At 27.3% G+C, this 27,715-nt stretch overlaps 1 protein-coding gene across 1 annotated transcript in view; it reads left to right on the top strand.

The window, feature by feature from the left end:
* The window catches only part of Gfrl (Glial cell line-derived neurotrophic family receptor-like), a 290,881-nt gene that overhangs the window by 180,341 nt on the left and 82,825 nt on the right, over positions 1 to 27,715 (top strand). Inside the window, exons 5-7 of the mRNA XM_065502246.1 lie at positions 5,039 to 5,166; positions 8,313 to 9,357; positions 20,537 to 20,643. Of these exons, the coding sequence (XP_065358318.1) occupies positions 5,039 to 5,166; positions 8,313 to 9,357; positions 20,537 to 20,643 (1,280 nt within the window). The remainder of the gene's footprint in view (positions 1 to 5,038; positions 5,167 to 8,312; positions 9,358 to 20,536; positions 20,644 to 27,715) is intronic.

The following is a 27,715-nucleotide window of genomic DNA, read 5'->3' as shown; positions in this document are numbered from 1 at the left end:
TTTTGTAAAACTGAAAATCTAAAACAATAAATTAATATAAGAAAACACTAAAAAACTGGATAACGTCAATTTTGACCATCTAGAACAAATTTTTTAGAAATAATATCTCAAAATTAAAAAAAAATACAGGTATATTCAAAATATTTTTTTTGTTTGATCCCTATGATTTTAAATTATAGATGTGACTAGGACTGATGGAAGATATGGATTGCGATCGACAAAATTATTACAATAAAACTTTTTTGATCATTTCCATTGTAAAATAAGTATTGGCTAATTTTCCGCTGCTTATAGGTAACATTTTATGATTCTGATGCTCGAGGAAAAAATTATAATATGCCAAACTTTATCAATAAAAACTATCATTACCAAGTAAAGTAAAGTAAAATATTCTAGCACTTCACTGCCTACACAACAGAAACTGGGATTACCCCGGTAAATACCAAGCTAAGTTTTTTTTATACTTCATAAGGTCTTCGGGTCAAATTTGACCCATTTTGAAATTAAAATTAAATTTTTTCTAAAAGTGAGTAGTTGATATTTTATGACTTTTATTTAATTTCAAATGTCAACAACTACGTTAGGATTTTTTTTTAAATTCTATTTTCTATTTGGGTCAAATTTTACCTGAAGGTCGTTAATTCGTCAGACAATATGAAGGTTAATAAAGGTGTCGCCATGATTATAATGATTTTAAATCGAGAGAAATAGTGAAAGAAACTCCTATGAAATCCTATAGAATTTCATGAGAACTTCATTATAATTTCAATTATTGAACGTTTATTTTTCATTTTTATAAGACATAATATAAATGAAATCATTAAAATACACTTGTATTTATATCACCCTGTTTACATAATTCTATTGCTGTAAATTTCTACTGATTGCACTTCTTTCTACATGTAGCAGTGTTTATGTACACATGTGTCTGTTGTTTGTTTAAGCAATTTTATATTGTAAAGTTGAAAATTTTATTAAAAGTCCCACTAGGTTCCTTTGTTGGCTTATTGTTGTACATCAAGCACTTGTAGTACATTTTGTATAAAAAAATTAAATAAAATATTAACCAGAAAAGTTTAAAACTTTTATGCTGTTGTTTTATTAGTATTAGTTTGTATTTGAATATAACATATTTCTAATTCTAAGGAAATTCTTAAGCTGAATATTATTAAATTTATGTTAACAACAAATTTAAATGTAATTTTTAAATTGCAAATGCCAAGAAAAATATAATAATTATAAAATAGCAATGAAATGAATAAAACATAATAGTTATTAGGAGGATAATTAAAGTAAAACATGACGAAACAAAATTGTAAAAAGGAGAGTTTTTAATAAACATTGAAACTAACTTGACTAAAAATCCAAGGTACCAATGCTTATTTTCTCATACTCAATTTTTTTTACTCTTTATCTTTCCATATTATTTAGTATACAGATTTTCCATAGCCATACAAAATTTTTAGTTCTCAGGAATTTCGAAATTCGTATTTTCTAAAGATTTGATAAAAAAAACTTACAAGATAAAAAACACACAAATGCTTAACTTCAAGTACAAATACATTTTTGGGATGTCCTTTTAAATTTTCATCTTATACTTAATTTTCTGAATATGTGTAGAAATACAAGTTTGTGGATTTTAATGTAGATTCAGCAAATTTTAAAATTTCAGGGTACTTACAATTTTGTATTATCATAGCAATTGTAAGATACGATACCTTGTCGAACATTTTTGTTTCATCTCGAAAATAAAATGGGATTTGCTTTTACTGCTATATTTATTTCAACCTCTCATCAACAATTCCCATAATAGTAAAGAAACAGAGAAATTCAAATTAAATAAAGCAGTGCACAGTGGGGGAAATGAATAAAATGTTTTGTAGATCTCCTCTTGTAGATTCTACATACATATATAGATCTCCTCTTGTAGATTCTACATACATATGGGGGATTTCATGTCAAGTGAACCAACTTTTGAAATCGATGTCTTCCGATCGGGATGAAATTTGCACCAAGGTTAGCTCTATTGGATAGTAACTCAGACACAATTTTTCAACAACATCGGTCGAGAACTCTCTGAGTTATAGGGGGTAAAATTTTGACAATTTGGTCAAACAGGGGTTTTTTCTTATCCATGTAACTTATTACCTATTGTTCTTAGCAAAATGTGTTCCAAATAGTATAGATAGCTATTTCTTCGATCTTTCGAAAAAAAATATTTAAAAAAAAAAATAAAAAATTTTTAATATTTTTTTTCCGAAATCAAAAACTTTTTTGACTTTTTTTTAAAATACGCTATTTTTTTTTATTTTTTTTTTTTCTTAAAATAAAGTTTAGATATTTTCCTTGAACACCTACTTGGTCGCTTAGTGGGATGCGAGTGGGATATCTATCAAAATAAATATTTTGTAACTCAAAACATAAAATTTTTGACTTTTTTTGCAAAATCAAAAACTTTGTTGACTTTTTTTTTCAAAATGGACCCTTTTTTAATCTTTTTTTTTAGGTCAAACAAAAGCTTAGATATTATCCTTGAAGACCCTTTTGGTCGCTTAGTGGGATGCGAGTGGGATATCTATCAAAATAAATATTTTTTAACTCAAGACTTACAATTTTTGTGTTAAAACATTTATTTTGATAGATATCCCACTCGCATCCCACTAAGGGACTAAAAATATCTTAAAGGAATGGACCTAGGCTTTCTTTTGAGCAAAAAAAAAAAATAAAAAAAATTTCGATTTTGCAAAAAAAAAATAAAAAATTGTATGTCTTGCGTTACAAAATATTTATTTTGATAGATATCCCACTCGCATCCCACTAAGGGACTAAAAATATCTTAAAGGAATGGACCTAGGCTTTCTTTTGAGCAAAAAAAAAAATAAAAAAGGGCCCATATTGGAAAAAAATTTTGATTTTGCAAAAAAAAATTAAAAAATTGTATGTCTTGCGTTACAAAATATTTATTTTGATAGATATCCCACTCGCATCCCACTAAGGGACTAAAAATATCTTAAAGGAATGGACCTAAGCTTTCTTTTGACTACAAAAAAAATTTTAAAAAAAGGGCCCATTTGGAAAAAAAATCGTATTTGCAAAAAAAAAAGTCAAAAATTGTAAGTCTTGAGTTAAAAAATATTTATTTTGATAGATATCCCACTCGCATCCCACTAAGCGACCAAAAGGGTCTTCAAGGATAATATCTAAGCTTTTGTTTGACCTAAAAAAAAAGATTAAAAAAGGGTCCATTTTGAAAAAAAAAGTCAACAAAGTTTTTGATTTTGCAAAAAAAGTCAAAAATTTTATGTTTTGAGTTACAAAATATTTATTTTGATAGATATCCCACTCGCATCCCACTAAGCGACCAAGTAGGTGTTCAAGGAAAATATCTAAACTTTATTTTAAGAAAAAAAAAAAAATAAAAAAAAATAGCGTATTTTAAAAAAAAGTCAAAAAAGTTTTTGATTTCGGAAAAAAAATATTAAAAATTTTTTATTTTTTTTTTTAAATATTTTTTTTCGAAAGATCGAAGAAATAGCTATCTATACTATTTGGAACACATTTTGCTAAGAACAATAGGTAATAAGTTACATGGATAAGAAAAAACCCCTGTTTGACCAAATTGTCAAAATTTTACCCCCTATAACTCAGAGAGTTCTCGACCGATGTTGTTGAAAAATTGTGTCTGAGTTACTATCCAATAGAGCTAACCTTGGTGCAAATTTCATCCCGATCGGAAGACATCGATTTCAAAAGTTGGTTCACTTGACATGAAATCCCCCATATATATAAATCATTCAAATCGGATTGAGAACAAAAAATTTGCATAATTTTTTAATTGTTCATATACCAGAGATACCCCACTTTGGGGTATTATCACTTCTATATTGTTGTTTTTATTTAATATAGTTATGTTGCCTTCTTCTTCCTTGGTCTTCACAAACAAATGTTAAAAAAAAGGTTTTTGTTCGTAAAATATAAGAAAAGCTTGGCCACTATAACTGAGAGAGAGACAGAGTCAAAAGATGAGAGCTTTTGAAAAATCGCAATAGAAATAAAATATAAGTTAATTGTGTATGGATTCCAACTAGTAAGAGTGTTATTATATTCTGCTGTTCCGAATCTTCTATACCCACCATCAATATGTGAGTGTACCTACATATTTTTTTCTCATATGGAGGTTATATGGGGAGTATTGTCAATTATGGACCGATTCTCAGAAAAGTTTGTAGAAAGATTTATGTAGGTTCATATAGAATTTGTTTATGTCCAATTTCATCACGATATTAATTATTATGAGACAATTTTGAAGGTTTCAGACATTTTCTAGATTGGACTAGGAACAAATTTTCGCCATACTTTGCAGTATAATTTCAGAGTACTTAGAACAATTTTGATCAAACTTTGATCAGTATTCTGGGAGGACCGATATTGCCCATTTTCATTACCAAACAAACTTTATCAAAAGAAATTATTTATGGAACATATCTGCCACTTGGAAAAATTGTTTTTAAATTTTATTGACTCAGCATGTTGTTTAATTGTTATTTACAATTTAATCATATTAGCGGAGTTCACTATTAAGTGCGAATGCAAAATTGTATACGTTTTTGTTATTGTATTACTGTAAAATTTTGCATTTGCAATGATGCTAGACCATTCTCACTTAAAAGTGAACTCCGCTATTGAAATATTTTTGTTTTTAAAACTCTAGTGTTTTCTTTTATTGCCATATATGTCAATTAAATAAAAGTTCTCAAGATTGCAATTTCAACAAAAAAATAAAAAATTTGCCAAAATAAATAAAGTCATAGAGAACCAAAGATGAGTTCATGCCATATAGTTAAGGGTAAAGAAATCAAATACTATTCAAATAATATTTGTTAACGTTACAAGTGTATATTTTATAAATTAAAGTTGCACAAGCAAAAAGTTCATGTTGTCTTAAAAGTTGAGAAATAAGGAAATAAATTTGTTGTTGTTGTTGTAAATATATGAAAACCACATATTAAAAACATTTGTTTTATTTTTCTTTTTCCAGAGATGCATGCCATGATTCTTGGACAAATCTCAGACTATCACCCATGTTTGGTTGTATATGCCCAAATAATCATATGAAAAAGCGCTGTGATCGTATATTTAATATAGTTAATCACAATCCGTGTGTCGGTAAGTTGTTCTCGACAAACAACAGTTCAAAAATAAGAGAAAATTTTATAAAACTTGAAAGAAAACCAAATGAAACAACAGAAATTTACAAAAATACACTAATAAATAAATTTTGAAAAAGAAAAAATTAAAAAATTTAACAAAGAAACTGAAAAACAAGAAACACACTTTTTTATATAAAAACATAAAACTAGTAATTATTTACAATTATTATTATTTTTTTAAATTATATTAAAATTCCATTTTAGTTTTTTTTTATTTTTATTTTAATTTGTTTTTAATTTAAATTACTTTTTATTTCATTTATATAATTATTTTACTTATAATTTTTTATTAAATTTTTATTTCTATCACTCGCCTTTAACCAAAAAATATAAAAGTAAAATTACAACCTACAAACTTACGCACGCTTCTGCATTTAAACCAAGAAAATATAAAACTTAAAAATGTGTATAATTAATTTGAAACTAAATCTCAAAACAAAACCCTTGTATTTATTAGTTAAATTAAATCAAATAAAAGTAAAGACTGTTACCAAAATATTTTAACTAAATCCTTAAATAAAATTAAAAGTAGTGTGTGTGCGTTTCTATCTTTCACCTTTTCTTTTAAACAATATAAACCTTTAAAAAATCAAACAATCCTCTGGCTCTCTATTCACTTTAAACTATTCACCACGAATTTCTAATTATCAAGAATTTTTGAAATAGAAAAAAATTCTAAATTATCCAAGCATTTGCTTCAGTTGTACTTTAAATATATATGTATGTAAATGTAAATAAAAATTATTAAATATTGAAAAATATTATATGGAGCTGAATAAATGTAAAATAAGTCAAAAGCTTTTAAATGCACCGTTCTGAAAATGTCATGTACAGCAATTACAGCACTGATTGTAATGAGTAATGTTATTTTTTAACTTTTCTAACTTTGTTCAACTTCACTTTTTTGTAATTGTTAATTTTTAATTGATTTATTTTGTAAAAAATGTTTTTTATTGGAAAATTATATTTTATATTTACCAGCACACTGTAGTTAAAAATGCACTCGTTTTTATCGACCTCTAACATAAAATAAATACTTGTATGTCTCTATTTTGTGTAAGATACTGGAATCCCTGAGAATAATCTTCATCATAATATTTTGGATTAAAAAGAATATGACTGTAACTTGCACTAGAATTGTTATTGTAGTGATGGTCCTTTGTTAGTCTTCTCGATTTTTCTAAATTGAGTTGGTTATTATACACACAAAAATGGAACTTATAAAGATACTAGTTGAAAAGCCTGTCCATGCCAGGCAAATCATCGAAGTCGAAAAATTCAAACAGGTTTTATTAAATATAAGATTGTAAAGAATTTTAAACGGTTTTTAAGGAAGAACAATTTTAAGTATGCACTCGTTTTTATCGACCTCTAACATAAAATAAATACTTGTATGTCTCTATTTTGTGTAAGATACTGGAATCCCTGAGAATAATCTTCATCATAATATTTTGGATTAAAAAGAATATGACTGTAACTTGCACTAGAATTGTTATTGTAGTGATGGTCCTTTGTTAGTCTTCTCGATTTTTCTAAATTGAGTTGGTTATTATACACACAAAAATGGAACTTATAAAGATACTAGTTGAAAAGCCTGTCCATGCCAGGCAAATCATCAAAGTCGAAAAATTCAAACAGGTTTTATTAAATATAAGATTGTAAAGAATTTTAAACGGTTTTTAAGGAAGAACAATTTTAAGTATTTCTTTAATTAATTCGTTTCTTTATAGAATGAAATAAACAATTAATTTACAAAAAATTGACTTAAATTTCCTATAGTTACTTCGAATTAAACCAAATACATATGTATAATTTTCATAAGTTAACAAAATATAATCCAACAATTTCTTTATAGACAATATTCTTTGAGAATACTGTGGAACTGCCCTTCGTTATGATCTTCCGCAGAGAAAGTACTTTAAGTATGCCAAATTTAAGCTTTCTATTTCATCAGATAGCTTCAGAAAGTTGTGAAAAATATTGTGTTATATGGAGAAATATTAAAAACGGAAAGTGCCACACCGCTCCGCTCACAGGCGAAAAATATCATTAGAAGAACGAAAAGGTACCATTACATCTGTCTTTTTTTGTGTGCTAGGATCATTTTAGCTTAACAGATAACATTTATGATTGAACTCTTTAATAATAAAATATATAAAAAAACTACCATTAGAACTGAATGTTGTTACTTTCCCTTATTTGTGTAACACAGATATGAACTATTCAAATCAAGTTAACTTGCTAAGTAACATCATGTTAGAATGTTTACACCATAGGGTTCGAATTTCCAAAAAGTACCAAATTTATAATTTGTCCTTCAAATTTCTTTTTGGACTTATTGGTTTAAAAAATTCATAGCTTGCAAAAAGTACCAAACACAGTTTTTACATCTTTGCTCACCTAAATAGTTTGAATTTCGTTACAGAACCAACCACCTGTCTGTTGTTTTTTTAAATATATGAAGATATATTTTAAAGTTTTTTTGTATGAGGTTACCAAAATTTCCTTTTTAGTGGATCTGTTTCGATGGAAATGAAACTACAGTCCAAATTTCATGTTGGACTGATTTCGCCCAAAATATCTGTATGAATAAAAACTAAATTCATATACAATATAGTTTTTGTTGTCTTAACAATTATAAGGCACTGTACGTTTTTTTTTTTTGATTATAATTTCAGTTAACTTTTTTGTTAATTAAAGCAACTTAAATAAATTAATTAATTAATTTATTTATTTTATTCGTTTATTAACAAATTAAAATTTCTATTGTGTTGGCACTTATTTACACGATCTTTAGTTACAACTTCAACAAAACATCAACAAATTATTGTACGCCTTATGAAAACAGCACCTAACTTCACATAATTATGCACTACACATTCTCGACACTAAGTATTCACCAAAAGCACTCTATTAATTTACTCCGGAAAGTATAAAATGAGAAACTTACTTAATTTTAAATGCACTTTCAGTACTTAAAAAAGCACCTTATGCACTTTTTGTCTTTTTTTCTTTCTTTCTTTCTCTCTCTCCACAACTTTTATTTTCGTTTTGCTTTATGTCTCGTCAAACCAAAAACACAACAAAAATGTTTAATTACAGACAGATTAATATTCTTTCCCAATGGTTTAACGCCAAAGTTGAAACAACAATTTAAACAGGAAAAGTTAAAGAAAAAACAACAGCGGCAACAGAGTAAAAAACAAAACCAACAAACAACCACTGCGAAAACAACATCATTAAAACAGCGACAACAATTGCACCACCAACATCATCAACAACATTATAATTTAAGCCAGCAACATCATCACATACAACAGCAGCAGCATCATCATCAATATACTTATGCGAGTAGTGGTGGTGGCGGCGGTGTTGTTGGTGGTGAAAGTGAAAATCTTAATAACAATAACAACAATATTGAAGATTTCAATGGGGATTTTCGTTATAATGAAAATCGTAAAGATTATATGGAAATAGGTGATGTTGCTAAAGGAAATTTTCAAAAAAGCCACTACAATGGCGGCAATGAGAATTTAGTGGCAGGTGTTGGAGCTAATGATAATGAGAACAATGATGATGGCGACGATTATGGTGACGAGGATGATGATTATGAAGAAAGTGATTATGATGATCTAATACGTGCCGAAATCTATTCAAATTATCCCCATTATTTACATCCACCCTCGTGGGGTCTCAATAATCCCTTAGTGTTGGCCTCCCACAGTCCTAACACTTACGATGATGATGTTGTTATAGAAATTGGAGAGAATAAACCCACATCAATCTCCATAGGTGTAATTAAACATCAGCAAAAGCATGTGCAACAAATACCTCCTCCACCTTCAACCATGCACTTGGATGATTTAGAGCAAAATGTTGATGATGTTGTTGTCGTTGTCGATACAGGTTCACGTTCGCATAAAAATATTGGTGGCATTAGTGTTGGCATTGGCACCATACAAACAACAGGCCTGGGTGCTAATGACATTCATGATATGCATCGACAAACCTATTACACCCACAGCGAAGATATTCTTTATAAACAGCAGCAGCACAAATTTAATAGTCCAGCAAATGTTGCTACCACAACACCATCGTCTATTTTGTATACAAGTGATATTAATAAACATCCAACAAAAAATACAATGTATGTGTGCTCTATGTGTATTGTATGTATGTATGTTAGATTTACATGTATTCGTGTAGGTATATACATAGGTATGTTGGCCTAAGTGTATGCCATTATAAGAGTATTAGTTGATAAGGAATGCACCATCACACATAGCATGAATACTAACAATAGCACAAAGACACACCTTGCTCCATGCACAATATTATTTCCACACTAAACAACAACTGATATACATATTTAATTGAATTAAGTTATTATGAGCACTTAGTTTTAGGTAGAACGATTTAGAAAACAAATCTTGAAAATTCTTGAAATTCATTGCAAAACTTTTAATACATTAAAATAATATTTAAAACTATTAATTTCATAAATTTTATTGGGTTTATTTAGCTTAAATTTAAACGATACATCAATAGTTTTTTTAATTTTTGAATTTTGTTCTAACAAAACAAACAAATTGTTGAAGTTCAAGTGTACGGAAACTGTTTTTATATGTTAATTGTATTAATACATGCCATGGCCACCTTTACCAAAAATATTATCCTTCAATTCTAATAGTGAATTTACACCAAATCAAAAACTTGTTGGTTTTTGAAGAACCAAATATTCAATACATGCTTACCTAAGTATACATTTAACACATTTAAGTTTTTTAAAAATAAATTCGAACTTTATTCTCTTGAAACCATTTTCAAACTTTTTTTAAATTTTTCACAAATATTATTTATGTGCATTTTGAAAATATAGAAAATATTTTATTTTTGGTTTCGCCATTTTCTTTTATCTATATATGTATGTATGTGTATAAAAGCGCAATAGAGAAATTATTTGGTTTTCATCAGTTGTAAGTGGTATTTGATTTCTATGAAAAACCGAAAGAAATTTAGTTTTTCCATAAACCAAATAAAGACAAAAACTACGAGATTTTGCTTGGTGTAAACGGCATATACATATATAGACTAAAATCTGTGAAGCGTAATTTCATAAAATTCATATATTTTTAAAATTTTTTTAAATATCGAAGTTATTTTTTTCTTTTTTTTGTCGCAAAAGAACAAATAATATTGGTAATAACCAACAGATATTAAAAATAAATATTAAAAAGGGAATATCAAGCGATATTCCGAAAACCGCCCGCTATTGGTTCTACCACTGGATTCAGCATGCTGGGCTGGTGCCCCGCTTGACAGTTTTTCAACTAGCACAGTGTTATTAGCTCAAGCTTTACAAATATATTTTTATTTTACAATCACAAGTCTCTTAATAGATTTTAAAATTTCTAGTGGAAATTTACTATGAGTTAACGAAGCTTTTGAGTATAAATCTAAAAACAAAAAAATCCAGTTCATTCAATCTATATTTATGATAGTAGTCAAAACAATTTATTAACGAAACTATAATCCCAAACCTATTTGGAGCTTTTAAAATAATTTATTCCTTTGTGGTTACTCGTATAACACAGGAAAAAACATACAACAATATTGAAATATATATTTTGAATGTATGTACAGTGTCGGTTAAAATAAATTATACATAAATTACTTCCATACTATTGCTATAGAGAAAACAAATTGCTTGTGTTTTAAAACAAAAAATATATGATACAAAAAGTATCAAAAATATTTAGCTCTTTTTGTTTTTTAGTTAACAAAATGTGTAATATGTGTGTACTTATAATGCAAGGAAATTACTAAAAAAATAGTATCTAATAACCCAGCAAAAATTTTGTGAATTTTGGTAATGGCAACAAGTTACCATATAAATTATTTTGTAATTTGAAAATTTCACTTAAGTTGTTTTGTCAAAAAATAAAATTCATCAGCAAGTTTTTTGGCAAATAATTATAAATAAAAGTAAGACAAGATATTCTCTGAGACAAAAGCCCTTGAAGAAAATTATTTTCAAAAGACTATTTAAAAAATAATTCTTCAGATTGCTTTAATGGGAAGATTATTGTATTAAATATTTAGTAACAAAAAACAATGTACCGAATTACACTAACACAAATACTGTTATTTAAATTGATCTTTATTGAATTCGATGTTTTTGGTGTTTTGTAGATAAAAGGCTGCTGCTGAATGGTTTATTTTGATTTAAATAAATAATATTTTTATAAATAAAAAATAAATTGATTTTATGATGATTTTTTTTTAAATTTTTATAAAGAATTTGTCGAATTCTTTTCTAAATTTTTTTCGTTCTCGCTATTGGTTCTACCACTGGATTCAGCATGCTGGGCTGGTGCCCCGCTTGACAGTTTTTCAACTAGCACAGTGTTATTAGCTCAAGCTTTACAAATATATTTTTATTTTACAATCACAAGTCTCTTAATAGATTTTAAAATTTCTAGTGGAAATTTACTATGAGTTAACGAAGCTTTTGAGTATAAATCTAAAAACAAAAAAATCCAGTTCATTCAATCTATATTTATGATAGTAGTCAAAACAATTTATTAACGAAACTATAATCCCAAACCTATTTGGAGCTTTTAAAATAATTTATTCCTTTGTGGTTACTCGTATAACACAGGAAAAAACATACAACAATATTGAAATATATATTTTGAATGTATGTACAGTGTCGGTTAAAATAAATTATACATAAATTACTTCCATACTATTGCTATAGAGAAAACAAATTGCTTGTGTTTTAAAACAAAAAATATATGATACAAAAAGTATCAAAAATATTTAGCTCTTTTTGTTTTTTAGTTAACAAAATGTGTAATATGTGTGTACTTATAATGCAAGGAAATTACTAAAAAAATAGTATCTAATAACCCAGCAAAAATTTTGTGAATTTTGGTAATGGCAACAAGTTACCATATAAATTATTTTGTAATTTGAAAATTTCACTTAAGTTGTTTTGTCAAAAAATAAAATTCATCAGCAAGTTTTTTGGCAAATAATTATAAATAAAAGTAAGACAAGATATTCTCTGAGACAAAAGCCCTTGAAGAAAATTATTTTCAAAAGACTATTTAAAAAATAATTCTTCAGATTGCTTTAATGGGAAGATTATTGTATTAAATATTTAGTAACAAAAAACAATGTACCGAATTACACTAACACAAATACTGTTATTTAAATTGATCTTTATTGAATTCGATGTTTTTGGTGTTTTGTAGATAAAAGGCTGCTGCTGAATGGTTTATTTTGATTTAAATAAATAATATTTTTATAAATAAAAAATAAATTGATTTTATGATGATTTTTTTTTAAATTTTTATAAAGAATTTGTCGAATTCTTTTCTAAATTTTTTTCGAAAAAAAACCTAACAGCTCTATTTAAGAGTATTGACTGTACATAGAACAGCAGTTTTAGTTGGGCTCAGAAGCTATAAAACTGTGAAGAAACCATCAATATCGCAGAAAATCGTAAAGCTCGCTTTGCTCGAAAACACATTAACTGGAATGATGCACAATGGTATACCGTTTTAATCTAAATAAAATTTTTTGGATTCTTATGCAACGAGAAGAGTTCGACGACCTGTCAATATTAGACTAAATCCCAAATATTGTACTGGAACAGTTAAGCATATAAGCGGACATATTATGGCGCGGTGTTGCTTTTCTTGTGAAAGCTTAAGACCTTTACACAAAATTGACGGTATTGTTGACAAACAAGTCTATAAAAATATATTGAAGGAGATATGATACTTCATGACAATGATAAAATGCCTAACCAATAGGTATATCAACTGACAATGACCCTAAACACACATCCAAATTGGTGAAGGCGTTTTTAGAATCGGAAGGTGTTAATGTCATGCAGTTTTCAGCAGACTCTCCCGACCTTAATCCTGAATAAAATGTATGGGAAATAGTAAATAGCAAAGTAAATCGGGAATTTGCACATCGAGAACCAAACAAATTGTATCAACCTATACATGAGGGATATTCATCTATTAAGTGATAAAAATAGAGAATCTTATTGGTTCTATGATGTACGTCAGTTTCGATTATGCAACAAAATATTAGTATGTATTTTTACTTTTTGTTCAAATTTTTAATAATAAGAAATATTGAAATTAAATTTCGTTGTTAATACAGAGAATTTTTATTTTATACAGCATTTGTTGTTTGGAATTGGAAAAAATAAGTTTTGGCCGATACTGTATGTATGTATATATATATATATTTGTATTTTAAACCACAATATCCGCAGATTGACATATATAAAAACAATATGGGTAAATATATATGCAAATATACATAAGTTTTTACTTTAAATATATCGTCACCTAAAACGCCAAAGCGTTGCAATAATTTTAAATAAATAGTTAAAAATATAGTTAAAAAAATAAGTATTAAGTGAAAATTTTTTAAGTACTACTAATTAAACAATGAATTTTTAAAAACATTAATACAATTCTTCTTGATTTTTTTTTTTTTGTAAAATTATTAAAATTTTAGTTGCGTTCTTTTGCATTTTAGATGACTATATGTTTGTTAGTACTTAAGTAGTTTACTGCATATCTAAATAGAATTTATATATGTGTAAATCAATACTCCTACATTTCTACTCTGACATTAAAATCTATAGATACGAGTTTTAACATTTAAAAATATATAAAATGAATTAAATAGAAAATAATACTAAGAATAAAACGTCCGTTACGTAAACTTTAGGTTTTTTTCTATTTATACCCTACACCACCATAGTGGGGAGGGTATTATGCGTTTGTGCAGATGTTTGTAACGCCCAAAAATATTAGTCTAACACCCACCTTAAAGTATACCGATCGACTTAGAATCACTTTCTGAGTCGATTAAGCGATGTCCGTCCGTCCGTCCGTCTGGTTGGCTGGCTGGCTGGCTGGCTGGCTGGCTGGCTGTCCATGTAAACCTTGTGCGCAGAGTACAGGTCGCAATTTTGAAGATATTTCGATGAAATTTGATACATATTATTTTTTCGGCTCAAGGACCAAGCCTATTGAAACTGGCTGAAATCGGTCCATTATTTCACCTAGCCCCCATACAAATGTCCTCCCGAAATTGGACTTTATCGGTCATAAATGTTTAATTTATATATGTATCTCCACAAATTCCGCTCCAAATAAGTTTTATATACACAAAATTCATGTCACCAAATTTTGTTACGATCGGTCCATATTTAGTCATAGCTCCCATATAGACCCGCTTCCGAAAATCACTTTAACGTGCATAAATCGCTTAAAAATGTTGGTAAACACACAAAATTCAACATAGTTTACTTTAATATACACATAAATCACACGACCTAATTTCATGGTGATCGGTCCATAATTGGTCATAGCCCCCATATAAGGCCCACTTCCGAAAATCACTCAAAAATATAAATTATTTAAATTTTAAAAGAAATTTTTTTTTTGCTCTTTTACTTAGTGTAGGGTATTATATGGTCGGGCTTGACCGACCATACTTTCTTACTTGTTTTAAATTATTATAAGTCTCTGGTAGATACACACATATGTGTAAGTATGTTTGCATAATATATGATTTTATGTTGAAACTCATACTTACATTAATTTGCCACATATGTGAGTGTATACTTACTTGTACTTGACTTTTGGGATTACTAAACTAATCTGATTTCATAATGTAATTTAGTGAAACGAACAAACAGTGTGAGTCGAACCGAAATGTAGGGTGAGGAATTAAAATAAACAATTTTAACTTATAAACAAATAAGAGAGCTATACTTGGCTATGGCGAATCTTATATACCCTTCAACAAAGATTCAAATTATTTTTAAGACAAATGTTTTGGTGAAAATATTTCTCGAACTTGGCTCATTACTCATCCGAATTTTCAAACCATAATGTAAGGTCCCTTCTAAAATTTTATGGTCACATATCATTCGTTATGTTTATCTAGAAATACAAATAGTATTGATTGGTATATCTTGTCAAACCTCAAGATATACCAATCCTTGTTCAGATAATAATAATTGCCGCTCATATGATAACTGTTAATTGCATTTATAAACCAAAACATCAGAAAAATATAAGGTCAGTATTTATTATTTCAATAAAACAACGTATCTTTATTTTTTGCAATTGACACATTGAGTATTGTTATTTATTGTTTTGCAAATGTGATTAGTTGTCATAAGCTTTTTCTACCAAATTCCCAGCATTTCATACTATGTTTCGTAATTATATATTGTGCTTGAATTAATGGTTCTCAAAACTGTTAGTTTTACGCATTCAACCCAATTTCATCTTAATCATTTAGCGTTTCGTACAGTGTTTAAAGCTATGCGAATGTCACCCACAAAAAGGAACAGATTTTTTTTCGTAATTTTTGAGATTTTAGTTTGCACCACACAAAACAAACGAACTCATTTTCGAGTTCGTCTATGGGTTTATAATTCGATATGAATATTGTCTATGTACATGACAAATATTTTATCCGAAATTTACCGATTGTCTGTCCGAATTTATATTAATATTGTTTATTTACATGACTTACTAATTGAGATATAGGTCAACAAATCGAGGTATTCGTAGTTTTGTTGCTTATACCAAAGTCATTGCTGTATGTAGAATGTACACACATGTACTTACATAGCACACATAGTGAAGCAATTAGTCAATGTATTCCTTATACCCAGTAATTGTCACTAATGTCTGATCACTTGGCTGACTCCAATTTATATATTTTGGGTCAGTCGACACATATATGCTCTTTGTAGTGCAGATAAAAGTCAAATGGATACTTTATACATCCCATGTAATCAAGCGTGAAGGCAATTGTCACTTAAGTGTTTAATAAAAAACAATAATAGGAAGGCTGTGTTACGCTTGTTTTTTATCAATTTTTTTTTTACCTATACAAATTTATTTTCACCATGTTTCTTTTTATAATTTTTTTTTAACCAAATTGTTTTTAACATTTATTATAAAGTATACTTGTTGAACGTTGTATAAGATTCGGTACAGCCGAATATAGCACTATTACTTGTTTTCCTTGACTTTATTTTGTTTTTCGTTTACATATTTGGTAGTGGTTTTCCAAAATTATCTGATGAATGAAGTTTTTTGTCTTTTGGGATAAATTCTCCAGATAATATAAAATGAAAACAATATGAAAATATTATAATGACTAAAAATCATTAGAATGATTAATATTTAGTATATTTTAGTATAAAAAAAAATAATTTAAAAAGTGGCGATTAGTGCCTTTTCTACCTTATAATCTATTGATAGATTCATAAATATGACTACACTCTAATAAATAAATTTTCATGTAAATTTCCTACATGAATAGTAGGAAACTTTTCTCCTTCTATAATTAGGGTAAAAATACATGTTGTGTGTAAATTCAAATATTTTTTTTATAATAAATGATTTTTGTTTTTTTTAGAAATAAAATTTTGACAATTTGTATATTAAACGTTTGAATTACTTTACACACTTTATGTGTAAAACTTCAATTTATGCACAATGTATGTAATTTTAAATATAAATGCTTATTATATTATAAAAATTTAAAATAAAACATTTTGTTTGTATTTTTGCTGAAAAAAGTATGTAATTGATTTTGATAAACATATTGTGCTTAAATTTACGCATATTGTGTAAGTTTACATGAAAACTTACTTACTTTATAGTAGTAGATTTACATGCATTTTTTAGAGTGTACGTATTGTTTACATACATACATGTAAATATTTCCTTATAAATTGCTTTTGTGTTTTTCGATTCGCATTTTAGCGTGACTCATCAAATTTAATCCAAAAATTAAATATGAATTTTTAATAACTCAACAATAAATCTATGAACTATTTTAAATACCGGAAATATAATGTTGCAAATGACATTTTAAAGTAACCTGCAGTGAAGCGTGAGTAATTATTAATGAGTTTAACGAGTAAACAATATAAGGTGTAAATCAAGTTTTGCAATAAATAAAATTAAATTAAAAATGTTCAAGATTTGTTTTATTAAACTGAAGAAATTATTGGATGAAAAAAGCACAATCACTACTTGTCGCTAATTATTATTATGCATTACTATTTTATAATAACAGAGGGCAATACACCAACATTTTCAAGACTTCTACTGATTACTATGGCTTCAAGCAGCTCTAGTTTCAAAGATATAGTGACATTTATTATTTGCATAATTTACACTATTTTTTGTATTATTCTCTTAATATTTCACGAACTACGTTGCAAACCGTAAAATATTTTCTGGATTATTAATCTATATAAAAATCTCTACTGAGTAGAATCACGTTGGGAAGTATATCAGGATATATAACTTGTATTAGAAGGATGTTAAAAATAATGTATTTTTAGGTTAGTCCTTAAAACTTTGAAAAAGGCAATTTTTATAACCCATTTTTCAATGTATACAGAAATTATTCCAACATTAAAAGGCTGCTGAAATATTTAGAAATCAATATCACATTTTATATAATTTTCTACATGTTCTAAATAGAACCAAAAATGTTTCACTTCACATAAAATAAAATAGTTTTACAAAATTTATTTTACAGAGTCAATAATATTGAGCAAGGATATAATTACCACAAACAACACAAAACCTGTCTGGATTATTTTTATAACGTCTTTTCTTCTTAACCATTATTTTATTTATGATACAGTTTACATAATATATATAAGGATTAGTTATTTTGATTTCAGAACATTTACATAAACAAATTTTGAAGTACTAAACAAAAACACAAGAATTTTAACATCCTTTTAATAGCAATTAGATATCATGACATATTCTATATTGTGACTCTACCAAAAGAGACTTTTCTGGAGATTAATAATTCAGAAAGTATGTTTTTAGGTTTGTAGCTAAAACTAGAAAAGTGGAGCTGGTAGGGAAAGACTAATGACGTAGATGCACATATATATAAGGATCAACTATTTTTGTTTCAGAAAATTAACAAAAGAACCTCCATTTTGTTGTGCTGTGTAATTAATTTTAACTGTATATACAGTGGTGGTCAAAACATATGCAACCAGCAACAGAATTTTACAAAAGTGGTTTAAACTAGTTTAAGATGTAAACAAAAATATTCATTTGCTTATAATATTTTTTAATTAATGCTTTAAAAATAAGAATATGAAATTTAATTCAGAATTTTTTGCATTGAAAAGAAAAAAAAATAAAAAACTACGTATGGGTTGATATTTCATTGGTCAAAACATATGCAACTAATTGCTTTTAAAACATTTCTGTCTATAAAACTTAATATTTCGTGGCAAATCCTATATTTTCAATGACGGCCTTACATCGGCAAGGCAGTGAAGCTATCAAATTGGTAATAAAATTTGCAGGAATAGCGTTCCAAGCATCTACCAATCCTTGAAACATAATATCTGAATTAGTGCAATTTTCGGGGTCGATTCTTTGATTAACGATTTCCCAAATGTTCTCAATGGGATTTAAATCTAGTAATTGTGGTGGCCATTCCATTACCGAAACTCTTTCTTGTGCTAACCACGATTTAACAACATGTGAAGAATGCTTGGGGTCGTTATCGTGCTGAATAACTCATCGAAGAGGCATATTATCCTCAGAATTTGGAAGCATTACTCTTTCCAAGATATCTCTATAGATAAATCCATCCATTATTTCATTAATTTAGAGCGATGGGACAACTCCAGCAGCAGAAAAACAACCCCCATACCATTACGTTGCATCCTACATGCTTCACCGACGTTTTCCCTACGCGCAAAAACCGCTTATATCAAAACGTAATCAAAAGAAACGTTTGAAGTTAGCTATGGAGTATTTAAATTGGTCAGAAAACAAATGGACGACTGTCCTATTTAGCGACGAATCCGAATTTAAATCGGAAGTGATTTCATGTGTTACGTAAGACGACCACTTAACACGCGGCTTCAAGCACGATACTGTAAAAAGACACTGAAACATGGAGGATGCAACGTAATGGTATGGGGGCAGTTTTTCTGTTGCTGGAGTTGTCCCATCGCTCTAAATTAATGAAATAATGGATGGATTTATCTATAGAGACATCTTGGAAAGAGTAATGCTTCCAAATTCTGAGGATAATATGCCTCTTCGATGAGTTATTCAGCACGATAACGACCCCAAGCACTCTTCACATGTTGTTAAATCGTGGTTAGCACAAGAAAGAGTTTCGGTAATGGAATGGCCACCACAATTACTAGATTTAAATCCCATTGAGAATATTTGGGAAATCGTTAATCAAAGAATCGACCCCGAAAATTGCACTAATTCAGATATTATGTTTCAAGGATTGGTAGATGCTTGGAACGCTATTCCTGCAAATTTTATTACCAATTTGATAGCTTCACTGCCTTGCCGATGTAAGGCCGTCATTGAAAATATAGGATTTGCCACGAAATATTAAGTTTTATAGACAGAAATGTTTTAAAAGCAATTAGTTGCATATGTTTTGACCAATGAAATATCAACCCAAACGTAGTTTTTTAATTTTTTTTTCTTTTCAATGCAAACAATTCTGAATTAAATTTCATATTCTTATTTTTAAAGCATAAATTAAAAAATATTATAAGCAAATGAATATTTTTGTTTACATCTTAAACTAGTTTAAACCACTTTTGTAAAATTCTGTTTCTGGTTGCATATGTTTTGACCACCACTGTATAACAATTGCTTAATTCACAAAGCCCATTGAAACCTTGTATCGAGTGTATTATTGTATTCAAATACAATACTGTAAGCTTGTTGTTGGAAATTTTCATACAAAAATTAAATACACTTATACACTTTTATTTTATATGTTTTTAAAAAGTTGTATTGGTTTACAGCTATAAATTTTTTTACATTTCTCTGAGCTCACATAGTACCCGTATATGTGAGAGAGTAATTTAAAAAAAATTGAGAGTCGGACTACTTGTTATACATACTACTCTTTCAAAAACATTCATACAATATACACTGTGCGTTCACTAACAAATAAACAAAAAGTGTATTTAATACAAGATACAGGATTTAAATTGTTGTGAATTAAGCAAATAATACGTATACGCACCTTTGCACCTAATAAGTACATATCTGAATTTATAATATTACCTTAAAATTATTAAAATATATTACAATAATATACATATGTATGTATCGTTTAAGTACTTTTATGTTTCTTTGAATATTTTGTATGTGTCTCACAATTTACTCACCTTTTTTTCTCTCTGCACTTAAATCTCACTGTATAAATTCACAAATTCAAAAAACTTGCAGTAGTTCAAGCACCAATATGCACAAGTATCATTTTAAAGATGAATTTACCACCGGTAGCGATGTTTATACCCACCGTACCTATGAGGGTGACACCATGGATGAGAGAGGTATGTAAATAATTTAATTAATAAAAAACTAAATACTCATCATGCATTTAATATATGTAACTATTTATGTTTTATGCTCAAATAATATTAAAAATTAAATAATTTAAGGCTATTTTTAATATGAATATGAATAGGGTGGGTCGATTTTTTTCACGAAAAATTATATAGCAGAAACGCATTCCACGGACAATTCTAAGAAATTTTCCCCAAGAAACCATAGGTGTCAAATCAAATCCTATCTTGCGCATTTCGTCTTTTATCCAATGATACTTCAGTATTTATTTTTTGTTTTAATAGTTTTTTTATTGGATAAAACACGAAATGCGCAAGATATGATTTGATTTTAGACCTATGGTTTCTAGAGGAAGCTTTCTTAGAATTTTCCGTAGATTGCGCTTCTGCAATACGATTTTTTACTTTTTGATCGTCCATACAAATCGACCCAGCCTAATGAATATATGTATATGTATACGAAACAGTCTATAGTCTAAAAAGTAATATTAAAGTTTAAAGTAAAAAAAAATCACTTCAGTTTTCTTTTTATCAGTTATAGATGTTTAAATTATGTTTATATAATTTTTATACAATAAATGAGAAATCCATAACAGAAAATTGGGTTAGATGCGCAATCCCTTGTTATCTCTGAAATCAAGAAAGCTACTATGTTGTAGTAAAAGGTCATATAAGCAGTAATTGGTCATATTACATACCTAAAATTCATTCAAAAAATTATAAAAACATTTTAGTGTGTTGTATGTTATATATTAAAAGTTTTACCAAATAAAGTATTTTTTGAGTGGTTGCACCTATGAAATTTTTTAATGAATTGATAATTATACTGGGTATATACGACGGAAAAAACTGGTTCTTCATTTGCCCTACATCTCATATTATAATATTTGATATTCCCTTCACATTAAATACTATAAATATTTTAAGTTGTTTTTTGTGACTTGGTATGAGCTTTTGACGTATTTATTTGTTGAGTATGATTATGTTTGAGCTCTTTGTTTTTTATTCTCTCTCACTATAAATCTCACAACAATTGCCATTTAATAGTTGTAAACAAGTCTCTTTTATCTTTATACATTTTACAATGATTTTTATACTTTAAGATATGCCAAGATTTTAACCTTTATATGAAAATTAATTCTTAATCGAAAAATATTCTGAAAAGTCTTATTTTACTTAAAAATATTTTTTTGGAGCTTTATGGAATTTCTGTAATTTTTATATTTCTTTTACTCAGCTTAAATTCCTCAGTCTTTTTAATTTTTTTAAATGTATTTTTTTTAAACCTCTGCATGATATACCTGAAAAAATGCAATAATTTCACTTTTAAAGGTTTTAGTTACATATTTTTACTGAATCCAATATTTTTTTGGAGCTTTATGGAATTTCTGTAATTTTTATATTTCTTTTACTCAGCTTAAATTCCTCAGTCTTTTTAATTTTTTTAAATGTATTTTTTTTAAACCTCTGCATGATATACCTGAAAAAATGCAATAATTTCACTTTTAAAGGTTTTAGTTACATATTTTTACTGAATCCAATGGTTCAAACCAAAATGAAAAATTTCCAGTATATGTATATCCCACAGAATTAAATTAAACTTATGAATTTATCGAAAAACAATTTGAAGTGTAATTATTACGTTTTGTTATAGACCTCCTCAAATCTTTTCACTTTTTCTGTTGTTTTAGTTTAGAACATCAAAAACGAAATACGAAATTTTTACTTATTTATTCTAAGATTTTACATTAAAATCTCAAGTTGACTAAGCATGTATGCGTATGATTAATATGTTGTGATTATAATAAGTATACTCATGTAATAAATATGTATTCTCAAAACATACGATACGAATGTTACTACCAATCCATATCATTAAAAAAATGGCCAGCAGTTTTATAAAATTAGTATGAAAATCATTTATTACAACTACACTCTTCCATGTCCCGCTTGATAAAAGATATTGGACATATAAATACTATAACTAAGTTTTAGAATTTTGTACTAATTTTATTAAAAACATAACTGTTTAAATTTCAGCAAAGTATAACAGACCTTTCATAAATTTCATTTAAACTTTCAAATTTTGTTTAATCTATCAATTAATACAAATAGTTTACTTCAAACAAACTCAATTCTAATGTGTGCTAATTAACCGATGCATTCATTAATATAAGAAAATAAATTAAGTTTCAAATATTTCACCAAAATTCCTTTAATTTTTAATATTTACAAAAATTATTGATTATTTCATTGTTTTTGATAAATCTTTTCAGAAATTTATGATCCACTTGTGTTATTTTGTGACTTAAAATTAAACAAATGTTTGTAGATTATGCGATAAACACATATATACATATATTCATATATGTATATATATAATAAGATAGCGCCGTTTGTAAGGAGCTAAACCAATTTTGTATGTTTCGGACTTAAATGAAAGCCTTAATATTGATAATCTTTACTTAAGACAAATAAGAATTTTAAAATTGTATCTTAAAATCAAATAGATTTAAATTTTTTTTTTTTGGGGAAACCTAATGCATATATATATAAATATGGAGTTATGTAAGTTTTAAATTTATGCTTATAATCATCATTAATATTACTACATATTTAATATTATTTGGCATATATGTATATATATTTTTATTTATACACATTGAAAAATAGATGGCCATACAGTTTTCAAACAATTTTATAAAATCAATATAAAAAATTTGTTCGTCCTTATTTTTCAAACAAGGTCAAAACATGAATGTTATATTAGACATATTCTTTATGTGATCTCTACTTTTAGAAATATATTGATTTTTTTGAAAATATTAAAATTGTTACAGTGAAATAACTTAGTATTTTAATATTTTTGGAATAGCAGAAAAAAGTTACAAGATTAATTTCAATTAAGGTATTTATAGACGGCTGAGTATTAACACTTTTCAAATTTAAAATATTATTGAAATCATTCGGTATTTCAAAAAATCGTTTCGAAAAGACATTTATTGTTTACACGAAGAAGTATTGCAAATATTTTATTTCTTTGTTGATTGATATTTTTCAGCAAGCTTTGTATTTATTTTATATTTTCTTGACATTTTTGTTTGCCTTATATCCCGATATATATGATATATATGAAAATAAAAAGTTTTTGAATTAGTTAAAAAAACAAATTTTGAATCAAAAAAATCATTCGTAGTTTTTGATAATCTAATACAAATTTTGTTTAGACAATGAAATTGTATTATGATACTTGAATTTTTGGCAAATATTAATACTCAGTATTTCCGTCTATGAATACCTTTAATAACATTTATAAATATTTTCTTAAATAGTATGATATTTTCAATATTTTTCTATATCAAATAAAATCGATGAGGCTTAAAAAAAATATTTCATTTTTATTTTTATGTTGTTCAAAAATTTTTTAAATTTTCTTTAAAATTTTTTTTTATGTTTTTCTGCTACAAAATAAGAAACCATGCTCAAAATTTATTGCATTTTTTGAAGATGATAAAATACTCTAATGTTAATGGATGTTTAATGACATTTTTTACGATTCGAAAAACCATAAATATATGTTCTACGTAAAGGATTTCTTACCTTTTTAGCATTATTCTTATAATAGCTTTGTACAGAAATATTTTAAGAAATAATTAAATCGACTATTATATGTATACCTTTAGTTTAACAAAACGAAAAGGATTTTTTAGTAAGAATTGTTAAATACATTGACATTTATTTTTAAGGGATAAGATAGTTCCAATGCGCATTTCACTGGTTGCTTAGGCCAGAACATCAGGAAACCTTTTCCCATATAAGACTATAGAGTAAATGATAATTACAGACACTCAAGCTTTTTTTTGTAAAAATGTCATAGCTTAATTTATTTTCTGACCACAATTTTCAGGAGCTCATGTCCTTTCTATAGTTTCAAATACTCATTTACGAAAAAAATGCGATTTTAAAATAAAATCGCCAATATAAGTCCTTTAGAATTTCTTAATTCTCAAACACAGAAATTTACTTTCATCGCAATGTTTTTTTATTTTGTTTTCCTTATTATGTAGCAATATGAAAAATTCTTTAAAATTTATAAACAATTTATAATTTATTTATGAATAAAAAACTTTTAGTTTGGTCCAAAAGTGAGGCAAAGAACTTAATTTAAAAATGTCCATATATTCATACAAGGAGAGCAACTAAAAGTCTTGGTTTTAGTTTTCGAAGAGTACACACTTCGAAACAGTTTTAAATTTATAAAATGCTTTGAAAATCTATGGACAACTTTCTAAAGCCTTTATAAACAATTGTATATATAAATTTGTCCATGTGTACATATGACTGCAGCATGGTGTTTTTATACCCATCATCAAATAGATGTGGGGTATATTGATTTTGTCATTCCGTTTGTAACATATCGAAATATTGGTCGTAAAACCAAATTGTTGAAAATATCGAGCTATGATTTCACCTAGCGCTCCGGAATACTGTTTGAGCAGTCATAAATATGTTGCTTATGCAATCCTGACAGAAATGTCCACAAATTAGTTCTAAATACTCTGTCCTTAGTCCTAATACAAGGAGAGAAAATGACTTGAACATTCAGAATTATTCATATCATGATGAAATTGGACATAAACAAGTTTTATATGAACCTAAATCTTTCTACCATATGACCTCTATATCAGAAAATGATGTATGTAACTCACATATTGATGGGGGGTATACAAAATTCGGCACAGCCGAATCTCTTACTTGTTATTATTATTTACTGCTATTATTATTGATGTTTTGTATGATTTTGTATTATGCTTCTGTTATTCGTATCTGCATTTGAAAGAAATAAATTTGTGAAATGACATGCATTGTAAAATTTTAGAAAGACACACAAATCCAGACATACAATGTATTCAACAAAACCATCGTCATCATCATCAACTATGTACTGCAAATTACTATGGGTTAGTGTGTTGGAAATAAAAATATATATTTTATGACGGAACAAAATTAGAAAATTTAAACAAATTAGTTACTGAACTCCTTAAACACTAAAATTTATATTCCATTACTTAATTTGTTCCCATTGTGCAATAACAATTTGCCAACACAGCCATGTTTTCTCTCAATAGTGTTTGATACATAGTGTTAGTAAATGAAAAAAGCATTTTTCTAAATAAATTATCGATAATTTTTTTTTTTAATTTTTTGGCATGCATTTGCATACAATGAATGCATGTCAATGCATGTTTGAATACTCTGGGAATTTTGATGTGTAAACTAAAAATTCCCTAAAAAAATTAAAAACAAAATAATTTTGTAGAAGAAGTACTTTTATCGTTGATAGGGGTTTTGCTAGCTTTACACTTTACGCATGTACTTAATATTGATTGTAATCATTATAATAGTGATATAAAAAAAAATTTTCAAACAATTTATGGTTTTATGTACACATTTCTAAACTCACTAGGAATCGTAGTAGTAGCACACATACAAATGCTGTAGCATTAAAAATTATGCTTACTTTAAATTGATCTACTATACATATGCGTAGTACGAGGGTAGGCATAAACGTACTTTCGGAATAGTAGAACAAATTCTTTGACAATATTTTTTTTTCTAATTTCACGTAACTCTACATTTATCCATATTTTTGGTAATAAATGAGTCTTCTACAACTTTGAAAGCAAGATGAGAGTACTGTGGAATACATGTTTAAAGTATAAAACTGAAGGAGTAAATTCGTTACATAAAATGTCTTAATGAATTCTCTACACATATTGTTGTAAAATTGTTGTATACGTGACTGAAAATATACGATATATCTCATGCATATATATATATATATATGCATGATATATATCGTCACCTAAAATGCAAAACGGTTTTTTAAATTTTACAAGAGAGATAAAAAACATAATAAAATTTAGTTTTAAGCTAAAAATTTGGGAAGACGTGTAAATTGATGCGCTGTACCAAAACTCATTTGGTACAACCATTTTGTGGTTGTTACGCCCTTTTGCATTTCAGGTAATGATATGTATGTAATCATTAAAGTGTGAGTTTTAAGTGTACAACAGTTGGTCTATGGATGATTGAACTTTGTAAAGTATATTCAATATTTTACGAGTATTACTATTTCGATTCAACATATATACAGACTACTTACATAGGAAAGTATTTATGTATATGTATATCATTAAGTAGGTTCATACATAATAGCACATATGCATCAAAATATGTAAATACTCATGCATCTATGTACATATATAGGTTTTTGGCCATGGGAGCCATCAACAATAGTACTAGTACAGCTGCATGACACGCATAGATATTCATACATATAATTATAGTGAAGCAATGCCAAGCTGTAAACATAAACATGTGAACAGCCAAATCCCGGTATAACGAATGCTATGTTGTCAGGTCTATTTGTTATATCGAGATTTGTTTTTTGAATAAGGAGGCTTGACTATCGTCCAAAATGTGTCCATCTAATGTAGTTTTTATTAATTTATCTTCGGTAGGTTGCCCTTGAGCATTACCAAGTGTTAATAAAACCTTCATTGGGATTTTTTGCTGTTTTAAAAGTTATTCAACATTTGAAAATATATCCATTATTGGAATGAATATAATTTGCAGGAACACTTTGTTAGGAAAACAGCGGCTAATCTACCATTTTTCTTGCAATTCAATTAACTGGAATGTGTTTTTTCATTTGATCAAGAAATCAAAAATAAAAGATTTTTTGACCCATTCTTGACTGAACGAATTTTTTAAATTTGTTTTCTTTTTCTTCAACATTCGTTATAACGACCACAAAATAATTTATACATTCGTTATACAAGGGTAGTTAATGTTTACTGTATATGCATTAGTGTGACAATTATTTTACACTTTTGCCAATTTCGATGCTCTCAAGGTCCATTTTAAAGTCTCAAATGATAAAATTTTTAGCAGAATCGGAAAACGTTTAGAGTATCAATATTTTCAAAAAGTTTTAAAAATTAAATACTGAAAAAAATCCAATTAAAATAGTTCTTGTATTTCATTTAACCATAGA

This window comes from Calliphora vicina, chromosome 1 (genome assembly GCF_958450345.1).
Source record: "Calliphora vicina chromosome 1, idCalVici1.1, whole genome shotgun sequence".
In the NCBI taxonomy this organism is placed as follows: domain Eukaryota; kingdom Metazoa; phylum Arthropoda; class Insecta; order Diptera; family Calliphoridae; genus Calliphora; species Calliphora vicina.
Note: the sequence above shows the minus strand (reverse complement) of the source record. Positions and strands in the feature narration are given on the sequence as shown.